Raw genomic sequence first — 18317 nt, forward strand, 5'->3', positions numbered from 1 at the left:
GGCATCTCCTGCCGTGTTTAATGAGTGTGTTTCATTTCCCTGTGCCAGGTCCCAGGCTTCTATAAAAACCTTTTTCATCTTATTTGGGTGTCTGTTCCTTAAATAAAGTCAGATCAGCCCAGGCCCTGCACAGCAAGAGGCTGTAACTAAGGCTGTAACTTCTGCAGTTTCCAGAGGTCTGGGGCCAGGGAAGTCTCAAACTGTTTGTTTGGTTGGTTGCAGAATTGAACTTCTGCTGTGCCAAATCCTAAGACTGTATTTTGTTTTGTTTTGTTTTCTTTTGTTTGCTGGTGTTTCAGTGCAGTTACCCTTCAAAGCTGAATGTTTGCCTTTTCCCTGTAACAAACTGCTTGCTGTTTGTCTGTGGTTTAGATGTAGGACTCAAAAGACCCATTTCATGTTTGGTGAGAGATTGCTAGAGGGACTGCAGAGGGTTTTAATGACTGTCTGCTTAAGATTATGTGATTTAGTTTGTAGGAAACTACTTTTTTCTTAGTTCCTGACTTTTTTGTGTGCATTGTTTCAATTAGCCTCTCTGTCATTAGTTGTGACTCATTTTTAGGCTTTCTGCTTACCAGAGTAAGGCTGAGAGCAGGCTAGCAAAGTGTCGTGAAATAAAAGGTGGGAAGTACTAGCACTCAAGTCATGTGTGGGGCTTCTCTTAACCATCTCCAGAATACCCATTTTGTTTTAAAGCCTTTTCCATGAAACCTCTCTGAAAGCTCCTCCTCTGAGTCAGGTTCCCATTTCTCCCCACGTTATGCAGGGATAACAGAAGATGATTCCACTCTGGGTTGAGATTCTTTACATTTCAAATTTCCTCTCAGAAAATGCTTTGTGTTCCTCCCAAAGAAGTGGAGAGGAGGCACAGTTCTCTGGACAATGGGACTGAAATTTGGGACAGCTAATCCAGTGGATTTCCACTCAGCAATAAACCTCTGCTTTCTTGTGTATGTAGACTGCAGGCTCTTTGGGACAGGATTGGCTCAGAGAATGGGATGCTGGGAGGATATAAGTAGAGCAAAGCTTGTAATTCCTTTTCAATGATGTGAAAATCATGTCCTTTCTTTTTGGCTTGTTTGTTTGTTTTGGTTGGGAGGGAGGAGTGCAGCCTTACTAAACAGCCCCAAGTATGTCCTAGACTTCATTTTCTACCTGTTTTGTCTTGAAGGCTCAGCTGTCCCAAGTTCTGGAAGAAGTGGGGAATCACAAGCAACGAGCAGAGATGGTAAGTGTTCCTCTTTTGGTTTCCTTTTAATTGTTTTACAGAGCAGCACCATATGCAGAGTTGAGTTCACTTAAATCATGGATCAGCTCCAAATATTCAGAAAGGAATGGCAAATATAAAGCTTGTAAAAGTTTGTGTCATTGCTAGTCTTGGCACCCTCTGTCTCTGTATTCACCTGGAGCAAGCATTGGGTGAGATCTAGTGGCCTCTCTTCCTGGTTTTGGAAATACCCTTTCTCTTTGTTAGCAGTTCCAGATCAGAAGCAAGCATTTAATTTCATACTGAATTAATTCCTTTCTTTGGAGGCTTTTGATTCTGTCTCAAGTGCACAAAGGACGAGCAGATAAGATGCAACAGAATTACCACAAGCTGTCTTTCTCTGTAATATCTGTTAATTTTCTGCTGGGTTTGTCTGTTTTATTGGCAGTTCCCTCAAGGACCAAAAATAACAGAGGCCACAAAAGCAGGCAGCAGGGAGGTTTATGTGCAGTTTCATGACCATTGTCGATGCTTCTTCATAATTGGGAACAAATGAGATACCAGCACTAAGCTGTTTTGTGAACTGCTTTTTTTTGCTTATAGGCAAGTTGGGGAATTCCTGCAATGTTTTCTAGTCACCAAAAAAACCACAGACCAGAGCAGCATCCAAGTGTAGAGACTCACTCTTTAGATATGTTTTACACTAGGTTAATTTTGTTACTAATGAAAAACCAGGCATGTATCACTGACTAGTAAAGAGGTGCTAACTCAACTTCTGCTCTAAAACCCAAATCACAAACAGCAGTGCCAGCATTAGAGGTTTCAGGCTTGTGCTAAGCTCTGAGGGGACCAATCTCTTTTCAGTGGTGTGCAATAATAAGACAAGACACAGCAGGTGCCAGCTTGAACATAGAAGATTTCACCTCAACACGAGGAGAAACTTCTTTACAGTGAGCCCTGGAACAGGCTGCCCAGAGAGTTTGTGGAGTCTCCTTCTCTGGACACATGTCTGGATGCATTCCTGTGCAGACTACCCTGAGTGACCCTGCTTTGGCAGCGGGGTTGGACCCCATAATCTCTGGAGGTCTGTTCCAGCCTCTAACGTGCTGTGATCCTGTGATACTGTGAAGGGCAGAACTCTGCTGTGCTATTAACAGGCTGCCACACGTCTGCTGGTTTCCTTTCTTCCTTAATTTGTGCTCCATGCTGTTTCAACATCAGATTTTCTGTAATGAGAGTGTTAATTGATTCCCATTCTGGGGTGGTCTTACATTGAGGGCAAACAATTTTGTATGCTCAGCCAGTTTCTCTGGTGATGCAGGTCAGAGCTGGTATTTCCAAAGAAAACTGAATTAATCCTATTTGCCATCTGATCTCATTACAGGCTGCCTTGTTACAGCTTGAAATCCTATACAATCAATTTTGCATTGTGCTCACTGGACGTATCAGAGGATAAGTTTGCTGTTATGGTTTAAATGTTGCTGTGTGGATTTTTTAAACACTTTCAAAGTTTTTTTTTGTCTGTTTTGGCTCGTTAAGCCTGGGGTTTTGAGCTATTTGTTTGCCTTCAAAAGTTTGGTGTATTAAACAGGCTAGCAAAGAGCTGGAGAAAGTGGAACTTGCGGTGTTTAAGCATTAATTGGTGTTGTGCATCATCCATCAGCAGAGGATAAAGCAGCAGTCAGTGTTCAGTGCCTATTCCCAAGGGTTGCTCAGTGGAAAACTGCAAGTCTTGTGATCTTCCAGGAAAGCTTACATCAATCTCACATGAATAGGCTGCATTCTGTAGTGCTTCAGACGATGGACTGCAGATTGTGAGGTGTGGGTTTTGTTCGGCATTTGGAATTGTGTTCTCTGTGAGAAAATTGATTCATACAGAGGAAGAGAGATTGTTTTTCCCTTCTCCCTTCTGAGGAGAGATGTGACAGTATAGTCCATCTTTTCATCACTGGAGGTAGATGGTTCTCCTCCATCCCTGGTAGAGAAGGATGTCACTTGTGTCTTCTACGAGGGGTACAGAGGTCTGTCCCATGTGGATGGGGCTCTTCCGATAGCTGCCTGCCCAAGAGTTCCAACACTTGTACCAGCAGTCCCACTTTCCTCCTTGCCATCCAACAATTTGCATGTTTTTTTTTCCCCTCCTCCCTCTCCAGATCAGAGTCTCACCTGGATGGCCTTCTTTTCAGACTGTCTTAAAGTTGACACTTCAGCAATTGTTTGCTTTATTTGGATTCCTGGCATCTCGCCTTCCTTTTCATCCCTCTCCCCCCTGTTCCCCCATGAGCCACTGCTTGTTTGTTTGATGTTAAGCCTTCGTGGCTCAGGGGGTGCAGAGGGGCTCATCCTGCTCTGGTGCTGACAGATGTGGATATTGCTTTTCATCAGCCACTCTGCAAACAGGCTTATGGTCCTAGGTGAGATGGAATAAACACCTGACAGGTGCTATCGTACAGTCTGATAGGTCTTTGGGCTGCTTCTGGGATAAACCTCTGTGGAGGTGACATCTTTACTGCCACCCTGAAGAGTGTTAATGGCTTTGCCACCTTCCCCAGATTGCTGGAAATGAAGCCATGTGCTCTGGGGCTAATGAACTAGCTGACTGCATCTCACTGATGAGTTTGGTAGGGGCTTTTGTATGTGATGTGGAGCAGCTTAGATGCCCTTGTAACTGTTTCATTCTTTACACAGTGATACTGAGAAGGAAAAGACTTGTGGGATAAATCTGGTGGGATCATGGTCTCAGTGAGGCAGTATCTGAAAGGAGGTTGTAGACAGGTGGGGGTTGGTCTCTTCTCCCAGGCAGCCAGCACCAGAACAAGAGGACACAGTCTCAGGCTGCGCCAGGAGAGGTTTAGGTTGGATGTTAGGAAGAGGTTCTATACAGAGAGAGTGATTGCCCATTGGAATGGGCTGCCTGGGGAGGTGGTGGAGTCACCATCACTGGAGGTGTTCAGGAGAAGACTTGATGGGGTGCTTGGTGCCATGGTTTAGTTGTTTAGGTGGGTTGGATTGGTTGATGGGTTAGATGTGATGATCTTGAAGGTCTCTTCCAACCTGGTCCATTCCATTCCATTCCATTCCATTCCATTCCATTCCATTCCATTCCATTCCATTCCATTCCATTCCATTCCATTCCATTCCATTCCATTCCATTCCATTCCATTCCATTCCCTCCTGGGAGAAGAGAAGCCATGGAATTGTGTCTGTGGGGATAATATGAGACAAAGGGTGGCATGTGCTAGAGGCAGTGCTGAGCTAGACCAGGGCATGAGGTGTTGCTGGGAGAAAGTGGGACGGACCTGCTGCACTAACTGCCATGCAGTTAGCGACTTCATTGCTTGTCAGCTGGAGTGAGCTTACTACTGGAAGAACAAAAAAAATAAGAAAGAAATTTAAACATCTTCAGCTAATTGCAGTTGACAAGACAAAGGCAGTCTGACTTTCCAGTATTAATTAGCAAACCCATACTAATTAGCTTGTATAAGCACAATTCATGCTTCTTTCCCTAAATGCAATTAATATTGCAACTGAAGACGTCTCTGGGCTGTGCTGCTGTATCATTAACATACTTTGCCCTAATTAGACACGGCCAGTAGTGGCTGGAGAAATGAGTTTGTGATTACAACCATAAAAAAAATCCTCTCATATTTTATATCCTTCAGGGAACTTGAACCCAGAATTTATTTTCTGATTTAAGAAAAATTACCTTTATCATTGTGCTGTGTAATTACAACAATGGAACTTTAATTGTTCTCTCCCTCTCACCCTTCCCTCACTTATTTGTCTTTATTCACAGTTTGAGTGTGTTCCTATCTATAGTAAGGGAACAGTTCTTGTCCAGACTTCCAAGAAGTCACCAGGCTGATAGGACTTAGGAGACTTAGCTGTCCCACAGATCCATGCTTTGTTGTGTTTCTTTTAGCCCCTAAAAGAACACTTTGTGTTGTGAAATATCTTTTCCAATGCCTAAGCACACTTCTTTCCTGCCATTTTTGTGTATGTATGTGCACTCTTCTGAACAGTTTGATCAGCACTGGAAGCTTTCTTTATTGAGGCTAATGCTTCAATATCTTTATCTCCAAGATGTGCCAGGAGATTGCTCACACATATGGCTCCCTGTTTTGTGGTCGCAGGAACTTATTTCTCGTGGTATGTTAGTTTAATGCTCTCCTGGCATACAGCTGAGAGCTAGCTTCACTCACACCAAAATATTATTTGTGGAAAATACTTTCTTGCTTCTTGTATTATTTTTCCATCTTCTCCCTGAGGGAGGGAAGCAGGCAATGTGTTAAGTTTTTCTGATTTTCATTTGCCTTTTTCATGTCCCTCTATAGACAGGAAGAAATTGTTTGGCTCAAGCTTGCCATCTGAGCAACTGCTGTGATCCCTGATCTTACACTTTCTTTCAGTCTGGTTCTGTAGCAGGGGGCATTCATGTCAGATTTCTCACACCCCCCCCTACCCCCCTCTTCATTAATCCCTGGGGGAAGTCAGCTTGGTATTGAAAAGCATCACCTGTACTTTGCTAACTCTGAGATGCTCTGGGTATCTTTTGGCTTTCGTCTTCAAAAGACAGCTTGGCCCATGTGGGCTCTGAAATCTAGACTGCTCATTGGAACAAATTATATTTCACCCTCCAGCAGATAAAAAAGGATGGATGTAAGAATCAGAAGAATTGCTTAGCAAAGTGGGAGGTAAAGAAGATTTGAATTCTAAGGATGTAGCCATCACAAAATGAATGGCATGAAGTGACTGTCCTTACAGAAGAAATAAAGACACCTAAAATTGAAAATAACAAATGCCCCTTGCCTTGAAAAAAAAGTGTTGGTTAACTGTCTGCAAGGAGCAGGAGACCTTTATTTAAAGGCAGCAAGTCATGAACAGTTAAGGAGCCAAATCTTGCATTCAGTCTGGTGAAACCATAATATTTAGTGCTAACTTAAATGTCAGTGACTACCTGCACTGATGGTTACCAGAGGCAGAGATGAAGAGAGAAAGGAGAATACAAGAAAGAAAGGAACTTGGAGGATGCTGTGCCTGGTGTAGCTGGGAACTGTAAGGCAACATGGAACAACTGCAAAGAGTTTGGGGAAATGGCAGCGTGCATCAGCACATAAACTAGAGGAGAGCCATACAGCTCCCAAAACATTTCATTATTACTGTAGGGCTTTCTAGTGGCTGCATCAGACCTCCAGGCTTTCTGGGTACTTAACAAATGCCTGGCAGGGATAAAAATTCTGTTACCTTTTTGCTGTACAAGTGATAAGTGATGATGTGAAAGAAGTGAACTTCAGTAGAGAAAGACCTGCTGTGGCTAACTTGCCAGTGTAGCTCATTTAATATTTTTCTTAAGAGTTATTAAACAAAGCAAGAAATGCAGCAGCCCAAGCATAAGAATGAAAGTGGTGCTCATTAATGGAAATGTAAATTCCCTCTGTTATCAGCAATGGGATGACAATTAAATGTGGGATTAGAGTAGTGAGCCATGGTAGTTAGAAATAAAAATGAAGTTTTGCTGCAACAAACAGCGAAACAGGTTGGGAGGGGAAGGGAAAGGACCAAGCAGTGCAGAAAGTCTCCATCTATCAAAAGTGTATTTCATCATTTCGGAACTGATTTAGCAAGGTGACAGCAAATCTCCTTACCATTTGTCAGGTTCTATCCAGGCTCCTTCTGTGAGGCTGGCAAACCCAAGACAGATGAGCTGCGTGTCACTCAGCTAAGCAGCAGCATGAGCACAGCCATGGTTTGAGTAAGGCAATTTTAGGGGAAGTATCCAGGGCTCAAATCAGATTGAAAAACATGAATCTGCATATAGAGAAACAGCCAAACCCAAAAGCTGATCTGCAATGAAATGATGTAGTAACAAAAGACTAAAGGAGGACTTTTAGATCGTAATATCCAGACCTTTGGTAACTGAGGCAATTGCAGCATACACACCTCAGTTTATAAATTTGCCAAGCTTGTCTTGCAACTGCTTTGGTTGTTTGTGCCATTGCTGTCATTGAAGGACTGCTCTGACAGCTGAAATCTTCCCAGTTCCAACTGAAAATATATGTACAGTTAATGTGGTGTTGTTTTTTTCCCCTTGTGCTAATGCTCTCCTTAAAGAGCAGTGACTGTTCTTTCTCCCTCATATTTATGCTGTGACATATTTATAGAGAACAATTGTTCTCTCCCAGCATTTCATTTGTCTAGGTTAAACAAATCAAGCTCTTGCAGTCCTCTTTTAAAACAAGCTCTTCAGTCTCCTTGTGAATCCTGCATATCTCCTTAAATATCTTCCCATTTCCCTGTGTCTCCTTTGAAGATGAGCAACCAGAGTAGTCACATCATCCCAGTAGTGGCTTCTACAGAATTGTCTTCTACATACTCTCTATCCTGGATATAGCTCAACTCTTCCATTTCAGACTCCCATTACCTCTTTCCACTGCCACATGGCACTGATGTCCATCCTGTGGTCAGTTAACCACCCACCTCTTAGTCCTCCTCTCTAGCTCCTGACTGACAAAGACTTGGTTTGCAGGAGAGGTTCTAGCTATGGTGGGACTTGCACTGTTACATTGCAATTCTGCTACTGTTCCTTCAGTTTCCAGCTTGCTGCTTCTGTCTGGTCTATTTATGCTCCTCTGTGATAAAGCCTCCCTGCTTTGTGCTATCAGTAATTGTGTTTGGACATTTTGTGGGTTTTTTTCACCCAAGATCTTCAGTGAATTTTGTTTGCTTTAAATGTGTTTTCATGATCAATGCCTGAGACATCTTTTTGTTTCTCTATTGGGTAGTTTTATTGCAGCAGAGCCTGTTGTTGCTTGTTTGTTCTGTGTGTACTTCACAGTTGTTTGTATTATTCTTCAGTCAGTGTGGTCCTATTAATGTAGAACTGTGATTTGCTGGAATGAGTGGGGTGAGTGTGCAGGGGTCGCCTGCCCTGCTTCAACTCTTCCCCCTGTGTTTTTACTGTAGAGCTTTGGCTCTCCATTTAGAATAGACCTTGGAAGACAGAGTCGGGACTGCTGAGAGTTACTTTCCTCATTTTCCTAGCTGAGATCTCTTTCTTGGTGGCTGCTGCTCTAAAATTTGCCCTTACTGTTCCCCGTGGCATAGAATACAGTGAGCTCTGAGGAAGAGAGGCAGGATTCTCCTTTTTCCTGTGTTTTTTACTGTAGAGCTTTGGCTCTCCAGGTAGAGTAGACCTTGGAAGACAGAGTTGGGACTGATGAGAGTTACTTTCCTCACTTTCCTAGCTGAGATCTCTTTCTTGGTGGCTGTTGCTCTAAAATTTGCCCTTACTGTTCCCCGTGGCATAGAATACAGTGAGCTCTGAGGAAGAGAGACAGGATTCTCCTTTTTCCTGTGTTTTTACTGTAGAGCTTTGGCTCTCCAGGTAGAGTAGACCTTGGAAGACAGAGTTGGGACTGCTGAGAGTTACTTTCCTCATTTTCCTAGCTGAGATCTCTTTCTTGGTGGCTGCTGCTCTAAAATTTGCCCTTACTGTTCCCCATGGCATGGAATACAGTGAGCTCTGAGGAAGAGAGGCAGGATTCTCCTTTTTCCTGTGTTTTTACTGTAGAGCTTTGGCTCTCCAGGTAGAGTAGACCTTGGAAGACAGAGTTGGGACTGCTGAGGGTTACTTTCCTCATTTTCCGAGCTGAGATCTCTTTCTTGGTGGCTGCTGCTCTAAAATTTGCCCTTACTGTTCCCCGTGGCATAGAATACAGTGAGCTCTGAGGAAGAGAGACAGGTGTCTCCTTTTTGCCCCTCTCTCTTAGCACAGGGAATGATGAACAGCCTCAGCTGGTTGTGTTGCATCTGCTGGAAAATTCATCTGCAACACTATGGCAACATCAGAAGTATCTATTGCACGTGACTGTTGGTAGAGGACTGCTGACAAACTGCTTGCAGACCGGAGAGGTGATAAGTTCATCACGCTTCTGCACGTTAATATCTCCATGCTATTTTAATAAGGTTAGGAGAAGAGACTTAGTGAGTCAGTCCTTGTGGTTTATCTCTGCTTTAAAAACCTAGCCAGGCACCTGGGATCAAATAGTACGTTCCCTTCAAATTAAAAAGAAATAAAGGTTCTGGTTAAAAGTCCCATTACACAAACGAACCTGCTGCTGGATCCATTAGCGTGAAAGTTTTATGGAACTCGGCAGCACCGTTTGGTTTCAACAGGATTGTTTCATTTTCTCAGTGAAGGCAATTCCAGCTGATGCAGTTGGAGGACATTGTGGCAGTTTAGGCTGGGGGCTTCCTGGACTGCCACATAAGCGTAGCCTAGCAGCGGGAGGGGAAGAAAGACCCCTGGGGATTTTGGGTATACCCTCAGGTGGGGAGAAGGGAAGTGCTGGGAGACCTTTGAGTGTGCTGGAAGGGACTCTGTATGCTTTGGGACTCTTTTGTCACTCTGTTTTGTAGCTTCTGTAAACCACCAATTGCTTTTCCATTCAAACTTTCCATCACTTTGCAATCCCTTTGTGTGAGTGTGTCACTCTTTTGCCCCTTTCAGGGGCAAGAGAGGATCTGTCTGGCCTCAAACCAGGACAGACATGCAGGAGGAGGAAGCGCTGCTGCCTAAAGTGGAGAGCTGCCTTACTGCTGCTGCTCCTTTGGGCTCTCTGTGAGACAGGTACTGCTGGATTGCAGGAAAACAGTCTGAGCCAAGCTTGGACATAAATTCAGGTTCTGAGATGGGATGCATGAACAATGATCATCTCAGATCATCATTTGGAGAGGCCTCCATGCTAGAGGTGTATCCCTGAAACCTGAGTGCTGCTGACAAACACAACGGGTGGCTTCTTGGTGGCAAGGATGAGAGCAACTGCTCCACTGTTCAGCTTGGAAACAGGCTGAGGGCTGGTAGTGTGCTCCCATCTTCACACTGTAGCATTATAACTGGAAGAAAGACTGGGGAGGCAGAAAGGGGCAGTGCTTTTTTCCCTTCAGTTGTGGAGCAGAGGAGAAAGTGGATTGTTTTCCTGTGTGGAGGACACTGCTGTACTGCAGCTAGAGTGGTCCTGTTGTCAGTGTTGCTTTTGTCACTCCAAAATCTGAGTTTTACTGAGTTACCTGGTAAAAAAAAAGAAGTGGGACAGGGATATTATCAGAAGCCTTACTATAGCAGCCACAACCTTGAGGTGCAAAAGGTATAATTCACATGCATACAGGTATTGTGATTTTCCAGGCTACATCCACAGAGTCTGTAAGAAGTTTATGGACTACCTCAGATCCCTGTGGTTTGATTTAGATGAACTAATATTTCCAGGAGGGTACAGGGGCTCTCTGCTATGTTCAGCACTTTGAGAAGTAGAGGAAAATTGAGTGAGAGGTCCTGGATGCAGTTCAGTAATTTCTACTCCTTTTCCCTGCCTTACCTAAAAGGCAGCTTGGAGATGCTGTAGAGGGAATGTGTGCTTCCAGTGCATGACCATGGAGGGAAAGGCAGACTTGGTCTGTTGAACAGTCGTGTTAGGATAGGGCAAAGTAATAATTCGTCTCCGGTTTGTAAGAAAGATGGACACCAATTTTCTCCAGCTTACACAGTCCTGGGAAGTTGTTCTTGCTTGAGAAGAGGACCATCCTGAGAGATCTGACCTGAGAAATGTGATTCTGTAGGCACAGTGTATCCTGAGCATGAGAGATGATGAGAAGATCTCTAGCTGTGGGACCTAGAGGGGCACTGAGGGAAGGTTCAATGGATGTGCCTGCAGATCAAAGGTTTTCGTGCCCAGGCCTGGCTTTGTGTCTACAAAAAGGGAGGTAAAGCCTGAAAAAACATGAAGTTTCAAGACAGTCTTAGTCCTTGCACTGACAGCCTAATCAGTTTGCTACGTTATTTGCTTTGCTTTTGATCTTTTTGTGTCTCAGTGCCCTTAGAAGAGCTTTTTGCCTTTGGCTGATGGATGCTGGGGGTAGGCAGTAGTGGTGCAGGCTGGGGTCTATGTCAGCCATTCTATCAGGGCAGTGGAGTCCTCCAGCAGGAGCTGTAAAACCTAATTTATCCACAGGGACAAGAAAGATCATAGAGCAGAATTTTTCCTGTGACCTCTTGGTAAATAATGAATGGCAGTGCCCTGCCTCTTTGGAATCACTTAATTGAGGCTGACAACTCTTTGTTGTACTACAGGATCTAGCTTGTCAGGAGAATTTTAACTTATTTATGAATATTTCATTAACCTCTAAAGACTGGCTGTATAAAACCAAGCTCCTGCCAGGCCCTGTCCTGTTGATGCTCTGTTCAGTGCTAATGTCATCCACCACACATCTATTACGCCTTTCTTCCCCTATGAGCTGGACCTCGGAGTTTATGTTGGTGGCAGCAAGAACATGTTCACCAAAGGTTAAAATGCCAGGTTTCTGCTCTGGCACCAGGACTGAACATATGGTATTTGAGAGGGAATTGCTTCTTTGCTTTTTGTTCTGGCAAGGGAAGGGGACTGCAGGCATGATCCTGAGAGGCTAAAATGGGCAGAGCAGTCTTGGCAGGGCCCTGTAACCTTTCCTTTTTGGCGAGAGGAGTGAGATTTCCCATTTCTTATGCATTAAAAGCCCACTGTTTGTTGTCTCAGGAGAGCCTCAGGAGTGGTCATTTAGCTAGAAAACCTTCAATCTGCTCTTCTTATCATGTGCTTTGGGAAGGGTTTGGAGAACAAGACTCTTTCCAGCATCTGACACTTTTTTGAAGGCAGCTGGGAGGCTCTGTGGAGAGAGCTGCTGCTTTCCCATGGCTGGAATTCTTGCCCCATCCTCATATTTCCCATCTCTGGGAGTTCAGAAAGCACCTTGAGCATTAAGGTCTGCTGGCCCCTGCTCACCCTCCCTCTCTCTGCTGAGACATGCCAGGAAACAGTGCTCCCAGCTGTAGTGAACAGCAAAATTGGGCTGGAGATGCAGTGGGAGTGCGAGAACTCTTCTTAAAAGCATGTTGAAGTACAGGCTGTGGGTTGTTCCATGTGAGCTGGAGCAAGAGGATTAAGTTCAGTTTTCAAGTCCAGCACTCAGTGAAGGCTCCTTTGCTCTCTTACAATATTAAGCAGAGATTGATTCCACTGTATTTATGTTAGGAGATGAAGGAACAGAAACGGTTGCGAGATTCTTCTTCCCTTTCCTCTTTGATCTTCCTAGGTGGTAGGCAAAATGCATAGATTCTTCTCTGACTTATTATGTGATGATTTTTCAATAAGAGAACTGATGGGGAGGAGTGAGAGATGGGTTTAGCAGCTACTGCTTAATGAGAACTGTTGACTGAATGCTCCAGAAACCCTTTGAGAATATATTTTATAGGAGACTGTATTCAGACTTTGTACAGAGGAAGTATGACATCTTTGCAGATTTATTGGTTGCTTTGCCTGTGAATTACAGCTGCTGGAAGACTTGCTTCCAGCAAAGGTTTCTGTAGCTGCATGCAAGAGGCGACCTGCGTGATGCTGTTCCGGAGAGCAGACGACTCCATTGCACCAGTGCCACGGCCGCCCTGGATGAGGTTGTGGCACATTCGGTCTGACACCTTGACAGGTTCCCCGAAGAGGCTTTTGCTGTTCTAACCAGGAGTAACGATTAGGAGGTGTCAGCTATTTAAGGCTAATTACTCTGGAGTTTCCTCCTCTCAGTGGACACCAGCTGCTCTGCTCTCCCCGATGGGAGGAGCCTTCGGTAGTGATTAAAGGCAACAGTCATCCACAGACTGAAAGTAGTGGAGCGAGACTGATAACAGCAGAGAGGCTCTGAGCTGAACGAACATGGAAATTAGGTGATCAGTTAGGGCAGAGAGAGGGGGTTGGATGTGGAGCTGTCTGGGATTTTTGCCATTGTGCAGTGGTGAGGTCTCATCAGTGCCTGGGAGCATGGACAGGACAGGGCTGCAGCAAGGTGGAGAGGAAGATTCCTTGTCTGCTCCTTCCTCTGGGAGTGGGCAATAAAGCTGAAGAAAACAGCTCTCAAAACCATCCTAAGTTGGTACTCAGATGACAACTGCTGTTGCTGTTACTTGCTGTTGGCATGGAGTCTGTGGTGGTGGCCAGGGCAATTGCCTTCAAACGTGCTGTAGCATCAGCAGAGCATCTGTCCTTCAGCCAGAAGGACAGGCTCTTTCCAGCACTGGTGTCTGGTTTTATACATGTCACTTGTGGGTAAAAAGGGCCCCAAGTGCTGTGCTGAGCATTCAGCCTGAGCATTCAGGCTGTTCAGAGCTGCAGGGCTTTGCACAGTCTTCTGCACCTCCAAGTGACATACCAAGTCTTGGTCCTTAGTGCCTTGCTGCAGGGTAATGGTACCAATGCTGTCCCATTATCCCCTGCTCAAGTAACAGCCCTGTTTGCTGTAGATTACAAATCAAGAGGGGAAAGAAATATTTTCCTGGTTTGTTTCTTTTTTTTTTCGTCTTTAAGCATTTCAGATAGTAGGATTTGAAATGGATAACCTGCATTGGGTTAAGCACCTCCAGCTCAGCAACAGTAATGGGCTACTGCATGGGCACCCATGGGTGTATGGGCTTCTGCAGTTCTGCTGGGACAGTGTGGAGCTGAGCCAGGGGAGGTGGGTGAGTGGAGAAGGTTGGCATCTGGGAGACTTAATCAGGAGCAGGAGGCTGAGGGCTGGGGCAAAAGTGTGCTTTAGGTGTTTGGGGAAGAGCTTGCTGGATAGGCTGTGCTGGAGGAGGCTGGAGATTTGCAGTGTGGTGTGGTGATAGTTCCTTCTTCGCATGCTTGCAGCTGGGCACACAGTTCAGGCTCATGGGTGGTGCTGCTCATACTGGAGCATGGTAATTTAGGGACCCCTTTGGCTTTATTTGGAGAACAGAAACTGTCTCCTGTAATACCCTATACCATTGTGCTGAGACATGGAAACCTGCAGTGCCTGTGCTTTTGTTCTCCTCAGCTGCCAGCAGCAGAGCTTGCTCCTTTGCAGCAGGGCTGAATTTGGCTCACTGAGCTTGTCTGGAGTTTCACCAAGTTACACTTGTGCAGCACTGTGTGGAGGGGAGGTGTTTGAAGAAGAGCTGGGGGCTGCCTGCAGATTGGGAATCAAAGGGGAGAGAGGTGAAAGCTCATTAGGGCTCTCTTGGGGTAGATGAATTAGTTAATGACTGTGCTGTGCTTTGAAAATGCAAATGCTGTGTCAGAGCTAAGTCTGATTATAATAATCAATCTTCCTTTTGAAAGGGTGCTGGAGATGGGGGGGGGGGGGGGGGGGAGAGGGATGAGGCTGGGACTGAATTTTTAGATGGCAGCTCTGAGTTTCTCCACTGTCATCAAGGAAACCTGACGTCACCCAGAAGGTCAGCAGCGCCAGGGAGAGGCAGAAGGTGAATTTGTGAGGAATCATCCTTGCAGGCACCGGCGACTCCTTGGCAGCCTGAAGTTAATTCTGTAATTTCGTTCCTTGTGATTGTCCTGCCTGGAAAGGGAGAGGGGTTGGTGTCTGCTGCTGCGTGTGAGCTGCCCCTGCTAATGGGAAAGGCAGAAACTGCCTCATAAGCAGGATCCTCCAGGGATGGGAGGGAGAGAGGAGGGTGGCTGCTGCAGCCGTCCAGCGGTGACAGCTCCTTCTCCCATGGCACTTTGTTCGTTTGTGGCAAGCGTTCCTGGTAATTACACCTCTTAATTCAGGAGAGCGAGTGGGAGAAAGGAATATAAATTTGTGTATTAACTTTGGAGATTGGAAATGGGGCAGGAGAACCTTCTCTCTGGGAGATTATATTTGGAAATGAAATAGAATGACATTCGGTATAAACTTGAAAAATTGCTCTCTTTTTACTGCAACAGAAGGCGGGGGGTGGGGGGAAAAGCCACAAGCCAGGCTGCATTGAAGAGAAGCAGAAGTCAGCACATGGCCATTTCCCAGCTTGTGTGGAGCTAGAAGAAAATATATGCATGAGTACATATTTTTTTGGGGGGGAGCTGTTTGCTGGAAGGCTGCTTCTAGCCCTGTCTTCTCAGTGATAAAAGCAGACCGAGCGTGTCACAGATTGGGTGACTCAAGAGGCTGGCAGCTCTGATCCAAGCTAGGCTTTCTCCTTTAAGAGGGGGAAAAAAAACCCACCACCAAACCCAGAATGTTTGTTTTGTTTCAACTAAGTGGGAAATAGGTAGTTCTAAACCACTTGTTATTGAGTATCTGATTTTCTTTGCTTTTATTGCTTTTGTTTCACAATAGCATCGAGGATTAATTTTCCCAAGGAAATGTACCAGCTAATCCTGGGCTGCTTAGCCTGTCTCTTAAATGGCAAGTAACACTTTGGTTTGCAAGTATTGTCCTATTCCACTGAAGAGTGAAGTTCACTAAGAAACCTGGTGAGGCTCAGTTCTCCCCATGTGTGCTTCTCTGCTGATGTTTTAGGGGAGCAGCCCTTCAGACTGCCAGTGGGCTGGGTGCGTGGAAGAGGTGATAAAGCTTGTGCTGAGCAGAATGATCTATGGGAGTGCTCAGTGTGGTGTCTCACTACCTGGTAGTGTTGCTGGACACTCAAATTAAACTCACTGATGTTCATACATGTTTGATTTCTGTCCTTTCACTGGATTTGTAAGCCTGTAGACAACAGGAAGTCGCCAGTCTTATGGTGCTGCTTTGTGGGAAGAGAGGCAAATAAGATCCTTAGTCACCGCTACACCCTTTAGAAAGGCATCATTAACCAAACTGGCATATCTAGCTGCTAGGGAAGAGGAATTTGCCTGTTTTCAAGCCTCAGAGTATTGGTCATACTCAGGGTCCCATTTCTCTGTTCTTGTCTATTTTGGCATGCACTCTTCCTTTCCAAGCCTGCTTGCTTCTCGCACATTTAAATATTTATGTATTTAAATAGCTCCTTGAATTGTGTTGAGACTTGTAGTCAAACACAACCTCTCAATTCACCTTTCCATGCTGGCTCTGTGCAATTCAGTTCCTATTTATCTCTGCCTTTTAAAATCAGCTCTTTTGCTGAGGAAGGCCTTTCAAAGGATGTTGCATCAGCCCATTGTTAACTAAACCTTTAGACATTTATAATGGATTCAGCATTTCCTGCTTTTTTACAGCTCCAAGAATGCTGAATGACGTGCAGACACACTTCATCAGGGCAAGATTGCTGTATCAGCCCCTCACTAAAATGCACTCATTATTCAAATAATAACTGTGTGTCTCCAGCATGTGTTCTGTGCAATACGTGTACATGGTGTGGGCGAACAAACCGGCCCCGGTTTTTGCTTTGTTTTCTTGTTGTGGGGTTTTTTTTTTCCCCCCCCAACATGCAAATTCTAACTTCAGCAGCAAGTTGAACTACTTGAGATTTGGAGTCCTTTACTACCCAAAGTGAGGCCACCCAAAGAGAGCTTCGGGTCGTTGCTTCGGGCAGCGCGTTAAAGTTTTCAGCAGCTCGTGAGTGCGGTTTTTCGGTGGGGACTGAAGTTTGAGGCCTGTGCTAAGTCTCTTTGAAGATGGGTGTGGACAGTGGGCAGGGTGCTTTGGATAGGCTCATCCTCAGGACTGCTGAAGCCTGCTGGAGTCAAGTGGGAGGAACAGCAGGTCTCTGGCATTGCAGAGACTCAGGAGTGCTCACAGTATCACAAAGGTTGGAAGAGACCTCAAAGATCATCGGGTCCAACCTGTCACCACAGACCTCATGGCTAGACCATGGCACCAAGTGCCATGTCCAATCCCCTCTCGAACACCTCCAGGGATGGTGACTCCACCACCTCCCTGGGCAGCCCATTCCAATGACGAATTACTCTCTTGGTGAGGAACCTTCTCTTCACCTCGAGCCTAAACCTTTAGAATAAACCTTTATTTAGAATAAACCAAACCAGGTTGGAAGAGACCTTCAAGATCATCGCGTCCAACCCATCAACCAATCCAGCCCACCCTGGCGCAGCTTGAGACTGCGTCCCCTTGTTCTGGTGCTGGTCTCATTTTGGAGGAGGACAAATATGGGTCACAAATGACAAATACCAAGGAAATCAGCTCTCTGGAGTCAAATTTTGTTTCTTCTAGCTGTAAGGAGATTAATTTATAACGTTATGTTTCTCCTGTCATCTCATACATCCTTAAATAATTCCCACAGAAGGGAGAACCAGCAAGGAACATATTTCTTACACCGCTGTGGGTGTTTGCTATGTCATTAACACTTGGAGGAGAACCACCATCTTGAGATCCTGTCCAGGCAGGTTTAAAAGTAAGGCTGAAAGAAGAATGATATGGCATTTAATTAAACACTAGATACAAATCCATCCATGCTCTTCCTTCCTCTCTTTCTCACTTCAAATGTTGTGATGACAGGACTTGTGCTGGAAAAAGTATTTTCCTTTTGCATTTCGGGGTACTTGCCTATTTGTGGAAGTGGACATTCTAAAATTACTCTGTATGTTGGATGTGTCCTGGCCACTTCCTATTGAAAGCAGTAAAGCTGGACTGAAATTCATGCTTATAAAGTGAAAGAGACCAGAAGAGTTTCAGGATAAATGAGATCATTTTAAGCTGAGAGCAAGAAAATACTGCGAGAAGAGAAGAACATGGCATAGTCAAAATGTTAAGTACCTGTTTATGTGTTTTATTCACAAGGCATGGGCTCTGACACTGCTCATTATCCTGGCTTTTCTAGTGTCATAAAAACTTTGGATAACTTCAAAAAGAATCATTAAAGTAATGGCTTGGTTTCTTTTCAAGTTGCTAATGGGTTCTGTGCAGTGGGGATGATGCTGGGGGTCTGGTTCTGGGCGGTGCTCACCCTGAAGCCCCTGCAGAAGTCGTAGGTACGGTTTTCAGGATAGGAGACACAATGCTGTATTTTGGGACAAATCTCTCTCTGCTCTCAATGCTAGTTAAAAGAGCCAGATCAACATAAAAGGGAGCCAAAGGATCTAAGCTTGACCTAGGTCGTTTGGTACTGAATGGGGGAATACAGCAACGAGCTGTAATTTGAGCAGCCCTTTTCCCCTCTCTGCTGAGTAATGGCTTCTACTAGTTTAATGTATTCAAAGTAATAAAAGTTTAACTTGGCTAGTTATATAAAATTATTGATGAAAATTGGAAGAACTTAGGAGTTAGTCCAAACCCCAAAATAATACCTGCTGAAAGTAGCATCTGGTGAAGAGGAGAGACAAGGACTGGAAAGTAATCAAGGAAAAGGGAGATGATTGGA

General features: G+C 44.9%; 1 protein-coding gene across 2 annotated transcripts in view; it reads left to right on the forward strand.

Moving 5' to 3' along the window:
* The window catches only part of MAD1L1 (mitotic arrest deficient 1 like 1), a 428013-nt gene that overhangs the window by 212813 nt on the left and 196883 nt on the right, over positions 1–18317 (forward strand). For both annotated transcript variants that reach the window (XR_010988348.1, XM_068146670.1), the window contains exon 13: positions 1172–1228. Coding sequence is in view for 1 of the 2 variants with exons in the window: in XM_068146670.1 (XP_068002771.1) it covers positions 1172–1228 (57 nt within the window). In the remaining variant the exon portion in view is untranslated. The remainder of the gene's footprint in view (positions 1–1171; positions 1229–18317) is intronic.

The sequence above is a fragment of the Melanerpes formicivorus genome, unplaced genomic scaffold (assembly GCF_026170545.1).
Source record: "Melanerpes formicivorus ecotype bairdi unplaced genomic scaffold, bMelFor1.0.p_v2 SCAF_14, whole genome shotgun sequence".
Taxonomy (NCBI): domain Eukaryota; kingdom Metazoa; phylum Chordata; class Aves; order Piciformes; family Picidae; genus Melanerpes; species Melanerpes formicivorus.